The 18,977-nt window shown below is 32.9% G+C and overlaps 4 protein-coding genes across 6 annotated transcripts; 2 read left to right on the top strand and 2 right to left on the bottom strand.

Moving 5' to 3' along the window:
* The first annotated feature begins 615 nt into the window (after positions 1–615).
* LOC129915375 (uncharacterized protein F21D5.5) lies at positions 616–2,320 on the top strand. The gene has a single exon (XM_055994876.1). The coding sequence runs from the start codon at positions 706–708 to the stop codon at positions 2,281–2,283; it is 1,578 nt and encodes a 525-aa protein (XP_055850851.1). The 5' UTR covers positions 616–705; the 3' UTR covers positions 2,284–2,320.
* Positions 2,321–5,272: 2,952 nt separating this feature from the next.
* LOC129915376 (ADP-ribosylation factor-like protein 2) lies at positions 5,273–6,060 on the bottom strand. The gene is made up of 3 exons (XM_055994877.1): positions 5,945–6,060; positions 5,521–5,875; positions 5,273–5,460 (listed from the first exon to the last, which is right to left on the bottom strand). Exons 1-3 carry the CDS (start codon positions 6,007–6,009, stop codon positions 5,326–5,328), a joined length of 555 nt encoding a protein of 184 aa, XP_055850852.1. The 5' UTR covers positions 6,010–6,060; the 3' UTR covers positions 5,273–5,325.
* A 1,579-nt stretch (positions 6,061–7,639) lies between these two features.
* LOC129915377 (cytochrome c oxidase subunit 7A, mitochondrial) lies at positions 7,640–8,376 on the top strand. Its single transcript, XM_055994878.1, has 2 exons — positions 7,640–7,795; positions 7,948–8,376. The coding sequence occupies exons 1-2, from the start codon at positions 7,781–7,783 to the stop codon at positions 8,185–8,187; spliced, it is 255 nt and encodes an 84-aa protein (XP_055850853.1). The 5' UTR covers positions 7,640–7,780; the 3' UTR covers positions 8,188–8,376.
* Positions 8,377–10,914: 2,538 nt separating this feature from the next.
* Positions 10,915–17,215, bottom strand: LOC129915644 (probable Dol-P-Man:Man(7)GlcNAc(2)-PP-Dol alpha-1,6-mannosyltransferase). Of its 3 annotated transcripts, none has more exons than XM_055995285.1 (8): positions 17,091–17,215; positions 16,539–16,981; positions 16,347–16,479; positions 16,105–16,278; positions 15,897–16,050; positions 12,424–12,568; positions 12,138–12,364; positions 10,915–12,078 (listed from the first exon to the last, which is right to left on the bottom strand). In XM_055995285.1, exons 2-8 carry the CDS (start codon positions 16,662–16,664, stop codon positions 10,935–10,937), a joined length of 2,103 nt encoding a protein of 700 aa, XP_055851260.1. In that variant the 5' UTR covers positions 16,665–16,981; positions 17,091–17,215; the 3' UTR covers positions 10,915–10,934. The 3 variants fall into 3 exon arrangements, with proteins under 3 accessions (XP_055851260.1, XP_055851261.1, XP_055851262.1); XM_055995286.1 differs by having other exon boundaries at positions 16,539–16,672; positions 17,091–17,188; XM_055995287.1 differs by lacking the exons at positions 16,539–16,981; positions 17,091–17,215 and having other exon boundaries at positions 16,351–16,461.
* Between the last annotated feature and the right edge of the window lie 1,762 nt (positions 17,216–18,977).

Genomic DNA, 18,977 nt, shown 5'->3' with positions numbered 1-18,977 from the left:
TTTATGCTAAATCTACTTAGCTAAATCTCGGATTTAGGGTAGATGGAAACGTAGTATTACCTAATTATGTGCACTGTGCGGTTCATCAGCGTACTAGGGTTAATTTACCACCTCCAAAAAATGGGGCTTTAATCGGAACATGCCCTTTATGTCGTTTTCTATTGACTTTTGAGATTTTTGTGTAAAATTCTCAGATTTTCCACTGCAAATAGAATATGAAATCTAGTTTTGTAATTGTGTGCGAAATCTGTGCGTATAAAAAAAATAAAACAACAACAAATGTTAAGACAAATGTCAAACAGAGGAGTGTGTGTGAAAGTGGGTGTGTTTGTATGCGTGAATCTTGATAAAAATCCAGAATCAGATTCTTGAATCTCAGATTCATTTTTTTGTCATTTTTTTTAATCTCAAGACGCAAATAGATCCTGAAATCTGAGATTTGTCCACTATTTCCCCTCTTCACCCCCCCTTTCAGCTGTCAAATTCACAAATCTCATTCTGAGATTCGTCAATAGAAAACGACATTATTTTCTTATTGGAAAATAACCCTGTAATCTTTTATATTGAAAACAAACATACCTTTCGATTGACATTTCTATTCCAGTGTCAATTTTGACAAGTTCTGTTTTCAAATCAAAACAAAACAAGAAAACAAGAAATTTGTATTCGAGTTTTCAAATTCATCTGAATCATTTCCCAAATACCATGTCTCTTGCGAAATTCTTCAGTAAATCTATCGAACAATCTCCTCGTCTTAATAGAGTTTGCTTCCTAAAACCAAAGCAAGCCGAACTCCAGACTATTCATCTGAAAAAAGGCCCAAATGAAATTGGTCGCACCAAAGAAACCGGCATCCGAGATGTACGATGTTCTAAGCGCCAATTGCTTCTTGATGTCGACTTGGAAAAATGTCAGGTAACTCTTGAAGTTTTAGGCGTAAATCCGTGCTCTTTAAATGGTTTCATGGCCAATCAGGGTACTAAAGTAGTTGCATTGCATGGCGATGTCTTAGAAATAGTCTACGGACGACATCCTTTTGAAATTGTCTTTAAACCACCGCCATCTGATTCGAAGTCCGAACCAAAAGATGACGATGACGAAGAAGATAAAGAAGATTCTAATACATCAGTTGACAACTCAAAAGAAGCTTGGCAAGTGCTAGAAAATGGCAAATTAGTCGTGTTTACGAGTAAAGCAGTTAAGAGCTCGGCTAAAATCGCCGGCTATGACATGGATGGAACCATAATTACCACAAAGTCTGGCAATGTTTTCCCTAAAAACACTGAAGACTGGCAAATCATATACCCAGAAGTTCCCTCAAAGCTTAAGAAATTGATTGAAGATGGTTACAAAATCTGTTTCTTTACAAATCAAGGAGGCATTGCCAAAGGCAAAATCAAACTTGAAGATTTTAAGCAAAAAATCAAAGGAATCTGCGCTAAGCTAAATATCCCCATACAAGTGTTCATTGCCGTTGGCGATGGATTCTATAGAAAACCAGTTCCTGGTATGTGGAACCAATTATGTGAAAAGGATAACGATGGTATACAAATCGACATGAAAGAGAGTTTCTATGTCGGCGATGCTGCTGGTCGAGATGCTGAGGGCAAAAAGAAAAAAGATCACTCCTGCTGTGATCGATTATTCGCCCTAAATTTAGGCCTTACTTTCTTCACACCTGAAGAACACTTTTTAGGAAAGAAACCAACGAGCTATGATTTACCTGAATTTAATCCTGGTAAATTGCCTATGAATTTGCCACATATCGAGCCAAGTCATACAAAAATCCCATCAGATGCTCCATGTGAGTTGATTGTTCTCGTTGGTCTCCCAGGTTCTGGGAAGAGTGAGTTTAGCAGAAGCACCCTCGAGCCTTTGGGATACACTGTTCTAAATGCAGATATTTTAGGAAGTTCAGCGGCTTGTGTGAGTCGATGTCAAAAAGCTTTGCAAGCTCAACAAAAATGCGTCATAGACAATACGAACGTTGATGTAGAAACGAGGAAAAAATATGTGGAAATCGCTAAAAGGTTCAATGTACCTTGTCGATGTTTCCAAATGAATACTACTCCAAGTCAAATTCAACATAATATCGCTTTTCGTCAACTAACAGATTCGAAGCATTCAAAAATTAATCAAATGATTCTAAATACCATGAAAAAGAAATGCAAAGAACCCTCGCTGGCTGAGGGCTTCACAGAGATTGCCAAAGTAAATTTAAAATATGAATTTAAATCTTCAGATGAAGAAAAGTTATACAAATTGTACTTAGTTGAGAAATAAAGTTGTTTTTGAATAAAATGAAATTAAATTATTTTTATAAAAACATTGTTTTATTCAAGACTGGTGTAAATCAAAGTAAGTCATTTAATGTGGTGCACAAGGGTATCATCAGGGTGATTACTTGTATACGAGGTCAAAGCGTCTCGTCACCTACAAGCGGTGAAAGAATGTATTTCTCAAGAAAAACGTCAACATACTCGTACATAAATTCACCTATGTTTTCCATAGTTTTCAAAATTATTTACTGAACCTTTTGGATGTTCTTAGAACATATTTGTGTAGATTGTTGTAGGCATCGGTCTCTAAACATTCCGATGTCATTGTATGGATTGGTTTTTTTTTTTTTCAGTAATCCAAAAGTTTAGTTTAGAAGCCATGAGCTCTTCTTTCCAAAAAAAAAGATTTTGGTACTTGATTCAGGTTGATTCCGCCATCTGTGCTTTGTTAGATTTAACTGTAGACTAAATTTTACTTTTTTCGACACTCATCGAAAAAAGTAAAATTTATTTTACTCAAAAAGGTCACGAAAGGAGGAATGAATTTAGCTGTAGACTTTCAGTTTTCGAGTTGAACGAAGAATTTATTTATTGGAAGAGAAAAAAAAATATGATTTTTGTTAACTGGTAAAATAGTCAAAGTAATCCGAGTTTAATAATACGGGTTTTTATCGGCCTCAACCTTCAGCATCAAACGACAAGGCAATTGTAATAGAGAGCTCGAGTTGCAGTGAAGAATGCTGAACTGCATATCATGGATTTTTAAGCCTCGCGAAAATATCTTCATGACTAGCTGACTCTTTTGACTTTAACTCGCTTGAACGCGTGGTTAGGCTCGTTATTCAATTCAAATACTAATCCTTCGCTTATTAATCTTTGTCAAGAGATCAATATCATTTTATACACTTAACGAGGCATGTCAAACTTGCGGCCCACAACGAATAACTTTGCAGCCCTGTCCACATTTTTATTAATTTTGAGTTTTAGATTATAATTTAGATTATATGTTCACACATGCACCTCCTTTTTTTCCTAATCAACAAATAAATATGGGACAAAACCAAACAAAATAACAAATTTTATAAGATCTCGTGGCTTAAATCAGGGTAAGCTATGTGATTTCTTAAAATTAACTAGGAAGCGAATATTCTGAGTTAACCCTTTGCTCCCGGAAAAAAAATACAAATATTTTGAAAAAAGTTTTGATATTTTCTAATTACACACTAAAATGAAAAAATAATGATTGTACTAGTAATAACATTGTATAAGGAATGTTTTGAGCTGAGAGTACAAAAGAAGAAGTCCATTTTTTAGTAAAAAAACACTAACAAAGTAATTAGTAGGTGGTTTCATGCTGAAACCACTAGGAAGCAAAGGGTTAACCTACCAACGATTCTGGGGCTTGAGAATTTTTTTTTATTTTTAATGATAAAAGTATCTTTAAACCAGCATGTTTTGCTACATATCTAAAATGATTGCAGAGTTTGTAATTCATGATACCTACCTAGATGTAGCAAACAATTATCTGAGTTAAACTTAAAACTGACACGAAAATTTATAATATAACTAATATGTGAACAAATGCAACATTCAAATGCAAATGTGCATTCGAATGCAACCTAGCATCAGAAGATAAACCAGGATTTGACGCACTTTCCTACTTGCAATATATCAAACTTAGTTAAATTGGCATCATCAGTCGGCCGTATCAAAAATACTACGCAAAAAAATCTAAACTTGAAAATTGAATACGAAAAAGGCTTGCAGAATATTTCTTGAATGACAAGTTCTCTTGATTTTCTTCTAAGGCTTCCAGCCCTAACTTATTTTGGAAGAATGTTCATATTGGAATGTTAGCTGTGATGAAGTAGTTGTGTATTTTAGCTATGGTATCATGATCATAGGTGTTTAGTATATCGTAGACGGTTTGATTGGTGAGGAGCATGGTGTTGAATTGTGAGAAATGTTAAGAACTTTGTTGCATGATGGACAGCATGGTGGGTATTCTCTTTTAAGTACATGTTGGTGGGTGGTTATGGTGTGACCTAGTCGAAGACGTGCAAAGGTAGTATTGAGAGGTCTTAAAGTTGATGTTGGGTATAGTGGTGCAGTACAATGGGTGTTTATTTTAAAATAGTGCGTTTGATTGCAAAGCCAGGTTTCGGATCGCATCTTGAGGATGAGGTTTTTTATATGCCTTTGAATTTCCAGCTTCGAAAACACATTAAAAAGGTAGATGGGAGATTTACTTGCAAGAATAGCTTCGTGGTCGGCGAATTCATTTCCTTCAATACCGATGTGGCTTGGAACCCACATGATTTTTTGCGAACTATGACCAAATCTCTTACATTATTTGAATCATTTATTTTCAAAACATGATAAGTCCATGATTTGGACTGATTGTTTAAAAGATAAAAAATAAAAACGATTTTGGACTTATCATACTTTGAAAATAAACGAATGTGAAACTAGTTTTAAAATGAATTTACAATTTTTTTAAAGCCTCAGTCTATCAAACAATTGCATTTGGGAATAGAATATAATGTTTCGAGTAGTTATTTTACTTGAAAGACGCTTTCAACTTAAGATTTTGAGTCAGTAGTCAGCTTCTCTATGTGTAGTCAATTACTCATAAAAAAGTTGCTGTTTATTTTCAAAAGATGATAAGTCCGGGACTTTTATGATGTTTTGACAATAAAAATTTTTTTCGCTTAGCTGTAAAATCGAATATAGACTGAGTAGATGCTTCATATTTTGAAGGCAGGTGTGGTTATCCCCCAAGAACATATTCAGTTAAAAAAACGAATTTTAAAAAAAAAGGTGGACTTATCACGTTTTTAAAAAAAACGATTAATTTATAGGTGTCGAATGTGGTTGGGGTTACATATAGCATGGATGGCTGAAAGAGTGTCAGAGCATAATTAAATTTCAATATTTATAGAAAAATTAAAAAGCCCCTACGAAGTATATAATAAAAACAAAAGAGCGGATAATTATTATTTAGTAATTATTGGATATATATTTATGGAATCAAATAAAATATATTCTAATCTAAAGTGAAGATTCGTTTTGCTATATCAGCAATCAGCCAATCGACAGCTGTGAGAAGTTTCTCTCCAGTCACAGCGCTGACTCCCAACACAAGCCAGTGATGTGTTGTTATGTTATCTAACTCAAGAATCTATCATTCATAAAATAAAATAAATAAAAAACTTTGATAAATAAATAAAAAAGAAGTCACCTCTTTGATTTCTTGTGACGACAATGCCCCTGGAAGATCTTGTTTATTAGCCAAAACTAATAAAGTAGCACCTGCAAGTCTTTCCTCCTGCAACAATACTTCAAGTTCAGCCTTGCATGTTTGTAGTCTCATTCGATCGGCACTATCCACCACCCACACCAAACCATCTGTGCACTCGAAGTAATTTCTCCAATAAGAACGGAGTGACTTTTGACCACCAACATCCCACATATTCAAAGTATAACCATTGTGTTCCAAACTTTTTATATTGAAACCCAAAGTTGGAGAAATGGTATCGATTGGTTCACCATTGAATCTCTTAAGAATTGTTGTTTTTCCTGCATTATCCAATCCACTTTTAAATGAGAAATGCAGCAAAAATGAAAGAAATTGTATTGGCAATTGAATTGATTTTTGTACTTACAGCAAAAGTATACGCATTTCTTTTTCCTTTTGACGCATTTTTTTGAGAACTGTTAGAAAACCCATTTTAATTAATTGATTTTATTTGATAAATTATGAAAAAAACTAATCAGATGCCGGGACAAAAAGAATAATTATTGTTTTGCTTTGTTTATGGTTTTCTATTTCTAGAGGAATCACCAGTGACGTCATAATTTTTTTGTTTTGGGAAGGTCATGTTATGTCTGTCACTTTCCAGACAATTAGGTCTGTTCGATTTGAAAATGTTATCCCTAAATATACAGGGTGTCCCATATCATAGTACACATCTTAGAGGATTATATGGAGTGCTTGTTCCTATACCTAATATATATATGCATGGATAGGGGTCACTGCCTTCGTTTTTCAGTGAGAGTCCGGTTCCGCAGCTGTAAATAAACACGCTTGTTGATGACAGTCATCAAATGAAAATAAAATGGAGGCATATGCATATGCACTCATCGAAAAACTTAAAGAAACTAGAGCCCTCTATAAAAGCTTCACGGAACTAACAGCACAAGCACTCCATATATTATATTCTCTAAGGTACACATATGCAAAGTAATATATTCCGAGTTTTCATTTTTTTTTTTTTTAAGTTCGCGCAGAATGTCAAAATCGGAGCTCAAAGGAGAAGAACTATCACTTCTCTGTTATTCTTATTGGCCAACTCTCTTGTTTACATTTTTTTTACTACACACACATGTATTTTGACAACTCCTCTCATTTGATCCTCGGAACGGAATTTTGTGATTGTTTTTCAAAATCCGAAAATGGCGAAAAAGCTTATGGTGACTTTTCTCGATTTTGTTTGAAAATGTTCCCTTTTGTATTTTTTAGTAAAAAAAGAAAAAAACAAAATTCAAACTAATTTTATGATGGTTTCCCGGAGCGAAAAACTTTAAAAAAATATAAAAAAAAGTTAAGGGCTATTCGTACAAACGTGGTTATCAGGCTTGGTTCAGAAAATTTAACTTGCCAAATTTGGCGGATTAGCTGGTGTTCACCTTGGGTTCAAAGATGGATTTTGCTATGCTGTTTTAACCTCCTGAACTAGTGTTTAATTTCAGCTTTATCACCGATTTCAGGGGCAGTTGTTTAAATATTTAATCCGTGGATCAGCAATTTTAATTTTTTGAAATCGATAGTAAAGCTGAGGTTAAGCACTGATGGTTCAAGGTCCATATATGTAAAAAAAATAGTCACATCCATGGCGGTGTTCACATTGGCCTCACGTCACCTACTGATTTTGACAGCTATATGAGTCCGAAGATTTTAAATGAGTTTTGAAATTTCCTGCCTCTTTTTGACATCATCTTTTTGAGTGAGACCATTGTGAACACCGTCCATGCTTGAATTGAAGTTGACTTGGAGGGAGCTAATCCACCGAAATCGAGGAGTTAAATTCCTTTAAACAAGACTATAATCCACGTTTGTACAATTACTGGCACTCAGAAGATAAAAGTTGAACCACCATATTTGTACAACTGGACATTAGTTTTTGATCTTAAAACCAAAATGTTTTTTACAAATCAATCTTTTGTACTGTTTTTTTTTTTTTACTGGAAACGTGATTTGCATCAAAAATAAAATCGTCAAATGTAAATCCATGCTGGACTCAATCATTGCTGGAATGTTGAATTTTCAGGCTGTTTTGAACTTTGGCATCACTTTTCTTCAAAACTCCAGCAGTGCCACCTTTTCCCAGTACACATTTTTGGACAAATCATAATTTCTGTCAAATTTTTTTTCAGCAGAAGTTTTCCTCACGGTTCTCCGCAAAAGAAATCTTTTTTGATTTTGCAAAATTAAACTTAAAATGAACGTATCAAGGGTAAGTTATTTAAATATTTAATAGATAAAATGAATGCAAAGTACTAAATTCATTAATAAACATTTATCAATATTTATTAAAATAACTTAAACCCTCAAAAAAAACAACCTCTGGAAATAACATTACGTAATTTTTTCATTTTGCCTTCACAGGCCGTCATTCGTCAATTTGCTACCAGCAATGTTGCCAAATCTGGTGGCGAAGTCCACAAAGGATACCTCAAGATGAAGGACATCCAACAAAAGTTCCAAGTTCCCGATGGCAAACCCGTTTTCTTGAAGGGAGGTGCTGCCGACCAGGTGCTTTACCGTTTGACTGTTCTTCTGTGTCTCGGTGGTATTGGAGGCATGGGCAAATTGTTCTGGGATCTTAGTGTTCCCAAATCAGAATAGATTTTAAGAACCATACAAAAACTTACAAAAAAAAACCCTTCCACCAAATTAATGTATATTTCTGTGTTTTAAGCCATCTTCTGTTAAGTGTGTTTCCTTTCGATTTCGATGGCAATTCCATGAGAACAAATACATTCTAGTTGTGTGTGCATTTAAAACAGAGAAATATATTTTGAAATTAGTGTTAAATTTGTATTTTGTTTTAAGTGAAACACATTCGTTTTTTTATTCAGGTGAATCAGCAATCAAAGATAAAGGTAAGCTCTGCATGGATGTATTACATAAAATATTGTGCATTGTGCACGGGAAAAGTTTTTAAACAAAAATAAATGTGCTTTCATAACTTCTCTAGACAGATAAAAGCTTGAAACGAAATACAACGCGAAAAATGGTTGATATCAATTTTTGTAATTGATATGGGTAGGTACTAGTGGAGGTGGTGGATGCAGGCACAATTACAGCGCTCATAGACGTTTCCTAAATTTTGGGAATTGGCAATTATAATTGGGGCGTTCAAAATGGGTCAAGTCCACTTTTCTATAGGCTGGATGTTTTAAGATCCTAAAAATGAAGGGTTTCATTTTATATCAAATAGTATGGAAAAAATTCTGGAGAATAGAGCTATTGATCTGTGAAACATTTATTTCAAAAGTGCGTTTAGTTCTTGAGAAAAAGCTTCTCAAAGTTCAAAATAATGCAAAAATTTCAAATGGACTTGACCCATTACACTGTGCAAGTCGAAATCTTTAACAAGTGCGCTGTTGACTCCCTATTTCAGATCTGAGAAATCGATTGGCATCATTAGTTTTTCGATTTATCGGTACGGCTTCGAACAAAATTTTTTTCGAAAGTTTTTTTCAGTAATTTTGAGCATTTTGCCCGGTTTAAAGTCATTTTTCTTGTTTATATTGCTATTTATTTTGCTCAAACGTTATTTACTACCAGCATAAAGACAATACAAACAATTTACAGCAATTAATTTAACATTGTTTTGCAATACCTTCAAGATGTTGTTGTTGTTCAAAGATTGTAATGAAAATGCCTAAAATTATTGAAAAAACTTCCGAAAAAAATGTTGTTCGAAGTCGTACCGATAAATCGAAAAACTAATGATGCCAATCGATTTCTCAGGTCCGAAATTGGGGTAAACAGGTCAACAGCGCACATGTCTCAAAAAATTTTTTGAGACAGTTAGCCCTATTCTGCTTTTCGATTCACGTGAAGGATTCCCTTTCTTAATCATGTCAAATTGGCTTTGAAAAACTTCTAACTTTCGATAGCAAAGTGTTTTTCCCGCCTGTTTAAGAAATTCTAAAGAAAAAAAAATTGTCTCGATTTAATTTTAACCACTTTTTAAACACTTCTTCTTATTTTAGACATTCACGTGAATCGAATAGCAGAATAGGGCTGAGTGTGTGTTGTGTGTTGCACAGTCTTATTATTCTGAACGCCTCAATTTATGAATATGAATGCTCATAATGTTATTCTTTGTTAATAGGTTTATGAGTCTCTATTACTCATGAGCGCTGGAAGATTATCGGCCTAAAATTTTAAACAAAGTTGATGATGAAAATTTGGAAACAAAACTGTTAGACGGGGAAAACACCCGTACAGCTTTGTATTCTACTTGGATGATGTTGATGACCGTGCTTGATCCGTACATTAAACTACAAGAATTAAGGATAGGTATGGAAATGCAAACTTTTATTGTAAAAAGTATTAATTGCACAATTTGGTCGAAAGAAAGTATTTACAGCTATGATGTAATTAGTACTTAATTACATAAAATTTTGAAAAAAAATTAGTTTGAAATTTTTTTTTCAAAATTTTGATTTTAAAATCTAATTTTTCAAAAATTGTGCCATAAAAAGGCTTAGTTTAATTTTTTGTAAAAGAATAGGGTTTTAGCTTTACAAAAAGGCATAGCACGTTATTGTAGGTATAACCGTTGATTTTAAATAATTTTGTTTCCAAAATAAGTCAATAAGTTCCCCGCTAAACGAGACGGAATAGACCCCCCCTGTAATATCTTTTATGAAATCACTAGAGTAGCAATAAGGAAGTTTATTTACTGCAATTGCGCTTTCAAATAAACTTTACTAATAATTATTTTTAGGCTAGATTTGATGCCATTTTTAGGAGTGACTTAGTCCACTTTCATAATTAAGGGCACATATCAACTTTGAAAACTGTTTGCAGCACCATTTGTACATTAGATTATTAGATATAAAAAATAACACAATATAATTTTTTGTAAGGGATGTTCAAATTTATAAAGATTATTGTGTATAAGTGGTGTTAAGAAAAGAAATATTTAAAAATAATTGACTTTAATGTGGTTTTAAGCCATTTGAATTTCAGTTTTTGAGTTAGGGACATTTCCGGGAACGCTGTTTTTGATGCAAGAAATGGAAACTTTTCTAACCCAAACATATATATTTCTAGATGCGTGCCTATTATATTTTAATTGGTAAATGCGAAAAAAAAAACTTAATAAAATGTTATTTTCCACCACTATGATTTTGACCCATATGTAGATGTAGGAACTCCCTTTGGAGTTTCTGAAAATATGAAACATTCTTAATACGGGTAATTATCATATCTCGAAAGTTATTGGAAAATACAACAAAAGAATACGTTTGTACATACATTGGAAGATGCAAAGTTACTTAACGTTCTTTGCCTTAACAATTGCCTAAACTTTATATCAGATACAAATGCAATCAGTTATGTAAATTAAATTCACTTTATTTATTATTATTTTTATTATCATCAATTTCGTCGATCACACTTTTTAAGCAATCTTTCGTTGAAATTTTATCTAAATCACAAAACTTCGTTAGATCCATTGTTGAGATCTTTTCGATCATTTCTTTAATTTTTTCTTGTTTTATTATCGATTTAACAGTCATTCGGTTGCGTTTCTCTCCTCCAGGTGGTGCCGTTGCCAATTTTGATGTTGAAACATGATGATGCTCTTTAGACTCTCCATCATTTTCAATAACAGATCCTTTCGATCGATAATGTTGTTCGATAATTTCACGTAATTTTGATCGAGTTGTTTTGGTTAATTTTCCAAGAGCAATGTTTCTCAGTTCGGTGAAATTTATTTCTCTAGTTTGGGTGGTAGAAGGGGCTTCTTCAAGGGAATCTCCATTACTTATAACAACACCATCATCTTCTTCTATTGATGCATGAGTTGTGTTTATTGATTGGACAGTTTTCATTTGAACTGGTGGTTCTTCTTCTTCGGGAATAATTTCACTTTCTTTTGGAATTTCAACCACTTTTTCGAATGTAGGAGCAAGCACAATTTCTGGTTCAGGTTCTATCACTTCTTCAATTTCAACAACTTTCTCCACCTTAGGTTTTCTTTCAACTCTCTTCTCATGAGTGATTTTCTTTTTTGTGACAGCAGTTTTGCGTTTCATAATTCCAATACAAGGTTTAGTCTTGACCTTCACTGGCAGCAAAGAATTATATTGAATTCCAATGCTGCTAAAACAGTCAACAAATTCAATGGTTTCATAGTTCTCCTGTAGAAATGTCCAATCATTGTTAAATTTACTTTTAGCTTCTACCAAAAGATGGGAATAGTTTATCATATCTGTTTCAATGAATGACAAATTTTCTTTTTTGTCATAACTCCAATCAGAACGAATCTCCATAAATCGAGAGACACCACTCTGAGCTGCTAAATTAGATATGTGAATTGATACATTGCTAGCATTTGCTTCTATTCTATGCAAACGTGACATAGCAACTCCACCTGGATAGTTTGTACTAGAAACAACAAGTAGGAACAAAGTTAAGAAAATATTCAAAATTATATGACCACCAGCAATCAGAGCTAATAGTCCTTGCCATATTGATTTTCCGGAATTTATCCATCTGTTGAAAGAAAACTAGTCATGAAGGACAGATGAGATAGCAAACAAATGTAAACTTACAATCTATTACAAGCACAAGCACTTGCAATATTCAGTACTGGAAATATATAAATAATAAATCTAAGCTCCTTGTGGGGCAAAAACGAGTATAAAAATACAAATAGAAATGCACTAAGTACAAGTGGACGAATGCGAGGTTCTAAAATAAGTCCAACTGGAACAAATAAAAGAGAAAATCCCATTGCTCTCGGTATGGCAGAATAGAAATACCATAGAAATGGAGATGTCTGTGGAGAGAAATTTCTTTAAAGTTACTTTAATGGATTTCAGAGAAACTTTGACTTACCCCCCAGTTTGAACTTTTATTCAAAATTGTATTATACCAAAGAACTTGTCCTTCAGGCCATAGAGGACGTTGCCAGAAAAATGAGTCAACAATCACAGTTGCAGATAGAATGAGTATGCCTGCCGGAACGGCCACTTGGACTAGTCTGAAAGAAAAGACAATCAAATTAAAGATGTTGAGGAAAAAAAAACATTAATTATAAGCAACAGATCATATTTTCTAATTGAAAACTTCACATCATTCACGTTTCCTAAATCTAAATTAGAGTGTCTCAGAGCCAACAGAAATTTTGTGGAAAATCTGATAATTGCTATGTATTGTGTCCTTGCCGATCAAGTCTGAAATGTAAGGGCATTCTTTAATAGTAGAACTAAATTCCTAACAAAAAGGCTATTGTCACTTCCGCGTGGCAATACTGTATTATTAAAAGCTTGATCACGATGGACGTTGGATTCATCGATTACAAAAACTGTTAAATTTAGAAAGTAAGAAAAGAAGAAGGTTGCCAAATTAAAAATGGGTAAGGATTTTCGGGCATTTATTCGTTTTGCAATTATGTACCAAGGAACATTGCAACTCAATATGAAGAATCAGATGTAGTCTTGTGGTCTTAGGAAAACTAAGAAGATTTCACGATTTAAACCAATGAATAAGTACATTATGAAAAAAGGCACATTTATTTATTGAGAGTGTGGCCATGGAAAAAAGATAAAGTATCAAAATAAAGTTTCAACAAGTTATCCAGGAAAACACATAATTAATGTGCCATGTTATTAGTATATTAAAAATGCAGGATAAAATGAACAAAATTTGAAATGTTCTAGGATTTATTTTCTCAAAGCTGGATTTTTATAGGTTGTTTCGCATTTACCAGAGCAAGAAAAAAACATGTATTTTGGAATTTTTTTCCTTTTATTTCCAAAAAAAGTTTACACAGTTTTTGATATTCTCTTACAGGTAGAATCATTTTCTGAACGGTATTTTAGGTAGACTAGTAAATCGAGTTAGTGAAATTTTTCTTGCTTAAATTTCCAGGCAATAAAATTGCCTAAATTGAAATGATTTTTTTACAGCTAACCAACCAGACACGCGAAACTTGACTTAGTATTTACTTCTTAACTTTTCTGAACCTGTTCATTGACTCTGACAAAAACAGCAATTTTTCAACATCGAGCGTTGATTTAATATTTTTGATAGGAGAGAGCGCTGCAGGAATTTGTTAATCCCTTCTTGCACATGGTCCCTTCTGTCACTTTATAACTTGTGATAAATATTTTTGAATACTTATAAAGTGTATTTAATTCAATTCATTTAGCAGCATTTCTTTAAAACTTGAATTCATGAACTAATGTCGAATTTCTTTGAACAAAAAAAAAAAATCTAATTGAAATCGATCTCAATGCGTTTTACGTGTCGTCTACAATGTTTCGAGCATGTTTGACAGAACAAAAAATCGATTTTAATTCGATTTTTTTTTAAGGAATTCGACATATTCGACAATTCGACATTGAACGAAAATCATCTAAATAAATTAAGAACAATGAAGAGCACACTCGCTGTTACAAAGAAGCTGTTAGGGTTCGTTAATAGAAGTTTCTAGCAATAATCTAAATGATTTTCTGGTCCATTATTTAACAAATTTTATGAGGATAGTGGAGGTATAACCAAAATGTGAGTAAACAGTTGCATTCTTTGCCACTCTTACACATTCCAATGAAAAACTCAAAAGTTTCGCAGCTTTAAATCGCGCCTTTATAGTTTTTGGAAGGAATGCAGATGAACTCACCCATACCGGCAGGCAAAAAAGGAGGTCAGCCAAGAAACATAGCATAGAAGGGTCGAAGAACATTCTGGAAACATATTGAGTTGAAAGTGGTCTTAAGATTGAGTTGGCTGAAAGTGGCAACCTCATTTCCTATGTATCAAATTTAAATTAAAATATCAGCATTTAAATTGACACGTTTTACCGTTTTGGTTCAATTGAAGATTTTAATTAGAACAGCTTATTGAATAAAATCAATTACTCCCACTAATGGATAGATTAAATTATTCTCAAGTTACGTCCTGCTTTTCCTACTCCTACAAAGATTCGTTTTTACGAGCTATAAGTTAAGTATAAAGGCCTAGTTATCGCTACAAGCTACAGCTACACCATTGTTATAAGATAAGTCTATATCAGACTTTATCGTCTCCTTAATTAATTAGTAATGCCCGTCGTACACTACGTGCACAACTAGTTCAACCAACTTCTTCAACTCATCAATTGGATAAGCAATTTTATAACCTCGTACACTAGTGCACAAACTCACGTTCTTCACGTTGAGCAACAAAACTAGATGTAAAATTGAATAAAACGCGTTGGGGGCCCCCTACACCTAGTTGATCAACTCCATCAATTGTTGAACACCCTCGTACACCTGGTTTATCAACTTCATCAATTGTTGGATACCCTCGTACACCTAGTTGACCAACTCATTCAATTGTTGAACAGCCTCGTACACCTGTTGATAAACTTGTTGGATTTTGGGGAAAAAAATCGTTCCTCGAGTTTATCAACTGCGTTCTTGATGTAGTTGCTGAACGAGTTGATAGACGAGTTTATACCCTCGTACACATAATCAAAAATTGCTTGTTGGACAACGCGTTGAATATAATTGTTGTGGTAGCTTTTTAAACATGTAATTTTTACTTCTGTTGTACACATTTTTTGTATTTTTTTATTGTATTATTCTTTTAGTGTTTCCTCTCACAAATAAATAAAATGCACAACTGGGTCGCACGTACTTGCTCTAATGCTTGAGATAGTAAAATGATAAAAAAAATTGAACTTTTTTATTTCAAATAGTTGAACTTTTTTTTAATTCAAAAAATTATTTTTTTAATTGGAATTGCTAAAACGTTTCTGTACAAAAATTTTCATTCACATCGGTGGTGTCGCTTAGGACAAAGTCAGAATTCAAGAAAACGGTTCTATGGCAAGTACCTTTAATACCTGTCCAAAACTTTGATTTGTATGTATTTCAAAAGTACGATAAAAATTGATCAACTCGAACAACGCACTCAAATTTCGTCGCATCCAACGCAACGCACAACATATAGTTCCGCATTTACAACAACAAACGTTTAAAAAAAAATTATGAAGTTGGCCAACGAGTTGGAACAACAATGTGCAACACATTATCGGGAAAATGTTGCACGCGTTCATTGAGGATTTCCAATGAGCAACTCGAGCTCGTACACTACTCGTATACTTGTTGAGAAACTCGTTGAGCAACGTTCTCCAACACGTTCGTTGAATATAATTGAGGACACCGTACACTAGAGTTGAATGCGTTGATATCGAAATTGATGCGTTGAGAGCTTAGTGTACGACGGGCACAAGTAATCTTTCCATTTTTACAAAGAATGTATTAATTTAACTTCTAAAAGATATAACAGAAACCTACCCGAGAATATTTGTATTTTCCACTTACTCATTAATTGTAGTCTTCTTAGTGTAGAGAGCAATTGCTAAAAGCAATCCAAGTAATATGGCAAGTTCAAATCGGAAAATAATAATAGCCATTCCAGAATAGATAATAAAATTCTTACTATGTCCTCTCATCCAATAAGTTATTGCAGAGATCACTGAAAAATTATAAAAAATTGTATTTATAATATTTAAAGTTTGGTAGTAGTTACCCAATGGCAATGCCATAATATTTGGCAAAGTTCGACTCATATAAAACATAAAATGGAACTGTGTTATGGTTATCAAAGTGAACCATATTGCCACCATCATTCCATACTGTTTAATGATGGTTTTCCTTAAATTATTCCATGTAATGGCAATTGTTCCTGCCAATACTAATCGAACTGAAAATAAACAAGAATAGTAGATATTAAAAGTTTTGAAATAGATTATAAATACATTTAACGTTTACCTACATATTGCGCCCAAAATTTATGAATTTCTAAAGCTTCAAAGAGCAAAACAAATGGCGACGAAATGATGGCTACAAAAAGTGGACCGATGAAAGTGCGCGGCACAACTCCAGGGAATTCATGATGATCATACTGTTATTTAGATAAGTTTTACTTTTTGGGTTAGGAGGGTTTAAGAAGGTTGTTCCTACCTGTGAAAAGTTATGTCTCAAATAAAGAATATCGTGCATTGCCTGGAGATTGAAACTCTCCTCGACTTTGGTGAATGGTGTATAAAATAAATGCGCTGCTGCCGTCACAAATAGAATCAAACTCATTTTGGACTCTGATCTTGCACAAAAAAAAAAAAAAACAACCAACAAAATATTCTAGGAACTACTTAACCAAGAGCCTTAACTTAAATAAACAAAAAACCAAAGCAAAATATAATATTCACGCCGCAAATATTACATAATTATTTCTTATTTTTTTTTATATTGTTTGACTAAAATTGATTTTGAATTAATAAAAAAGTTAATAGAAAAGTTAATCTATTTTAAATTTATTTCTGAGTTGGCATAAATTATTTTTTCCAATCTTTTTTGAATAAAGTTTTTCGGTATCAATTGGCTTTTGGGAGTCTTTTATTGGTTTACTTTGAAAAAAAAGAAAAAAATATACGAAAGTAATAAAATGTATACACAACGATTAAAAGTAAATTTATGTTTGAGAATATTGAGAGAAGAATGCTTAAAAATAATCACCGCGCTGTTTATTTTTGTTTCAAAAACTGCCACCCACTCACACCTCACGCATTGTTTTTGGTTGGCTAATTTAGAACTGTATATTTGTTGTTGTTGGTTTATCTTGTTTATAACGTCAAAAACAGATGTTACTTTTTTTTAACTCCGAAAAAGATAAAACTATTCTCCACTAGGTGGCGGGTGAGAATTCCGAATTGGTGGGTGTGTTCAAAGAGTTAAGTTGAATTTCTTTCTATTTTTTTTTTTGAAACGTTGGAAAAAGCCTTATGCCTGTTTCACAATATTAGCTGCGTTCCTTTGGAAATATTTATCTACTGCTTAGTACTTAAAACTACTTTGAACTACTTTTGCTATACTGAAAAAGTAGTTCAAAGCAGCTTTAAGTACTAAGCAGTAGATAAATATTTAAAAAGGAACGCAGCTATTGCGAGACGACGAGACGAGAGCTAGACGAGATTTTCCTTGACGATTTTAAAAGTTTCCAAATAATAGGTGTGTGTTTTTGTTTATCTATATAGATTTTGTGCAAAAAAACGACATCGGGAGTTTTGACATCCATGCAAACATTTGGCACCACTGTACATACACTTTGGCAGCTGTCTGTCAAAAATGTTGCTTTTGTTCCATTACATCCATGCTGGATGCAAAAAAAATTTTTCACAAAAAAACAAAAACCATTTGTATGGCCTTGGCATCCATGTTGGATTCAAAAAATTTTTTTTCACAAAAAATCAAAAATCATTGGTATATTTTTAGCAACATGTTAAGACCATAACCATTAAAATTAGTTGCGTTGTTCTTGTGTTATAAGCGTTTGAAGGTGTAGCCATATTGAATTTTATTTCGATTTTGTAAAAATCAAACGTGGAAACTTTTTTATTTTTATTTCTAACTTTTCGAAAAAAAACTTTGGTAATTTTATGCATATATTTGTTCAACAATCTTATCAGGATCCATTTTAGACTTTTATACTATGTTTCCACCTACCCTAAATCCGAGATTTAGCTATGTAGATTTAGAATAAATCTCGAGATTTATTCAAAATCTCGGATTGAAAGTAGGTGGAAAGTCTAGATTTAGGGTAGTTGAACCAAAATCTGAGATTTAGCGAAGTAGATTTAAAATAAATCTCGAGATTTATTCTAAATCTACTTAACTAAATCTCTGATTTAGGCTAGGTGGAAACATAGTATTATCTGAAAAGTGCATTGCGTATATAATGAAATATTTACATTCCAATGCAACTATGTCAATGAAATTTTTGATAATTTTTTTCTATGAGAGCTTTTTTCAAACCTTATTTTTTTCGCTTTTTTTTTTGTTAATATTTTCAGATATTTCTGTATGAACACAACAATTAAAATACCTTGGCACTTCTGTTTTTATCGAGAGAAAGTAAAATCTGGATAATTATCTGGATTTTTCAAAAATCTATAGGTACAGATAAAGTTTTTGTTGATTTTAACACGTAAATTGTTTCGATTTCAAAAATCTCGATGTCGTTTTTTTGCACAAAATCTATGTAGATAAACAAAAAAACAGACCTAAAGAACATATATGAAACAATACACAATATTCCGATTCTAGTTGCGTTGAAATTCCGAAAATTTTGAAAAAGGACGCACGAGACGACGATTTTTCGAAAATGAAATTTTGTGAATTTCCATACGACCTTAAACGATTTTTTTTAAATCGAAAACGTTCAGAAAAAACGCAACGCTCTCGTCTCGTCGTCTACCTACATTAGCTCAAAAAGTGAAAAGACTTAATTACATTGGCCAGTTTTTGCAAGAAAATTTGTTTGTAAAAAAGAGTGTACAAATTGTTTTTTAGAACGAAAAATGATGCAATTTTTGTAAATTTTTTATATCGGGAAATCATCATAAA

This window comes from Episyrphus balteatus, chromosome 3 (genome assembly GCF_945859705.1).
Source record: "Episyrphus balteatus chromosome 3, idEpiBalt1.1, whole genome shotgun sequence".
Classification (NCBI taxonomy): domain Eukaryota; kingdom Metazoa; phylum Arthropoda; class Insecta; order Diptera; family Syrphidae; genus Episyrphus; species Episyrphus balteatus.
The sequence above is the reverse complement of the archived record's forward strand: the minus strand, read 5'-3'. Positions and strand labels throughout refer to the sequence as shown.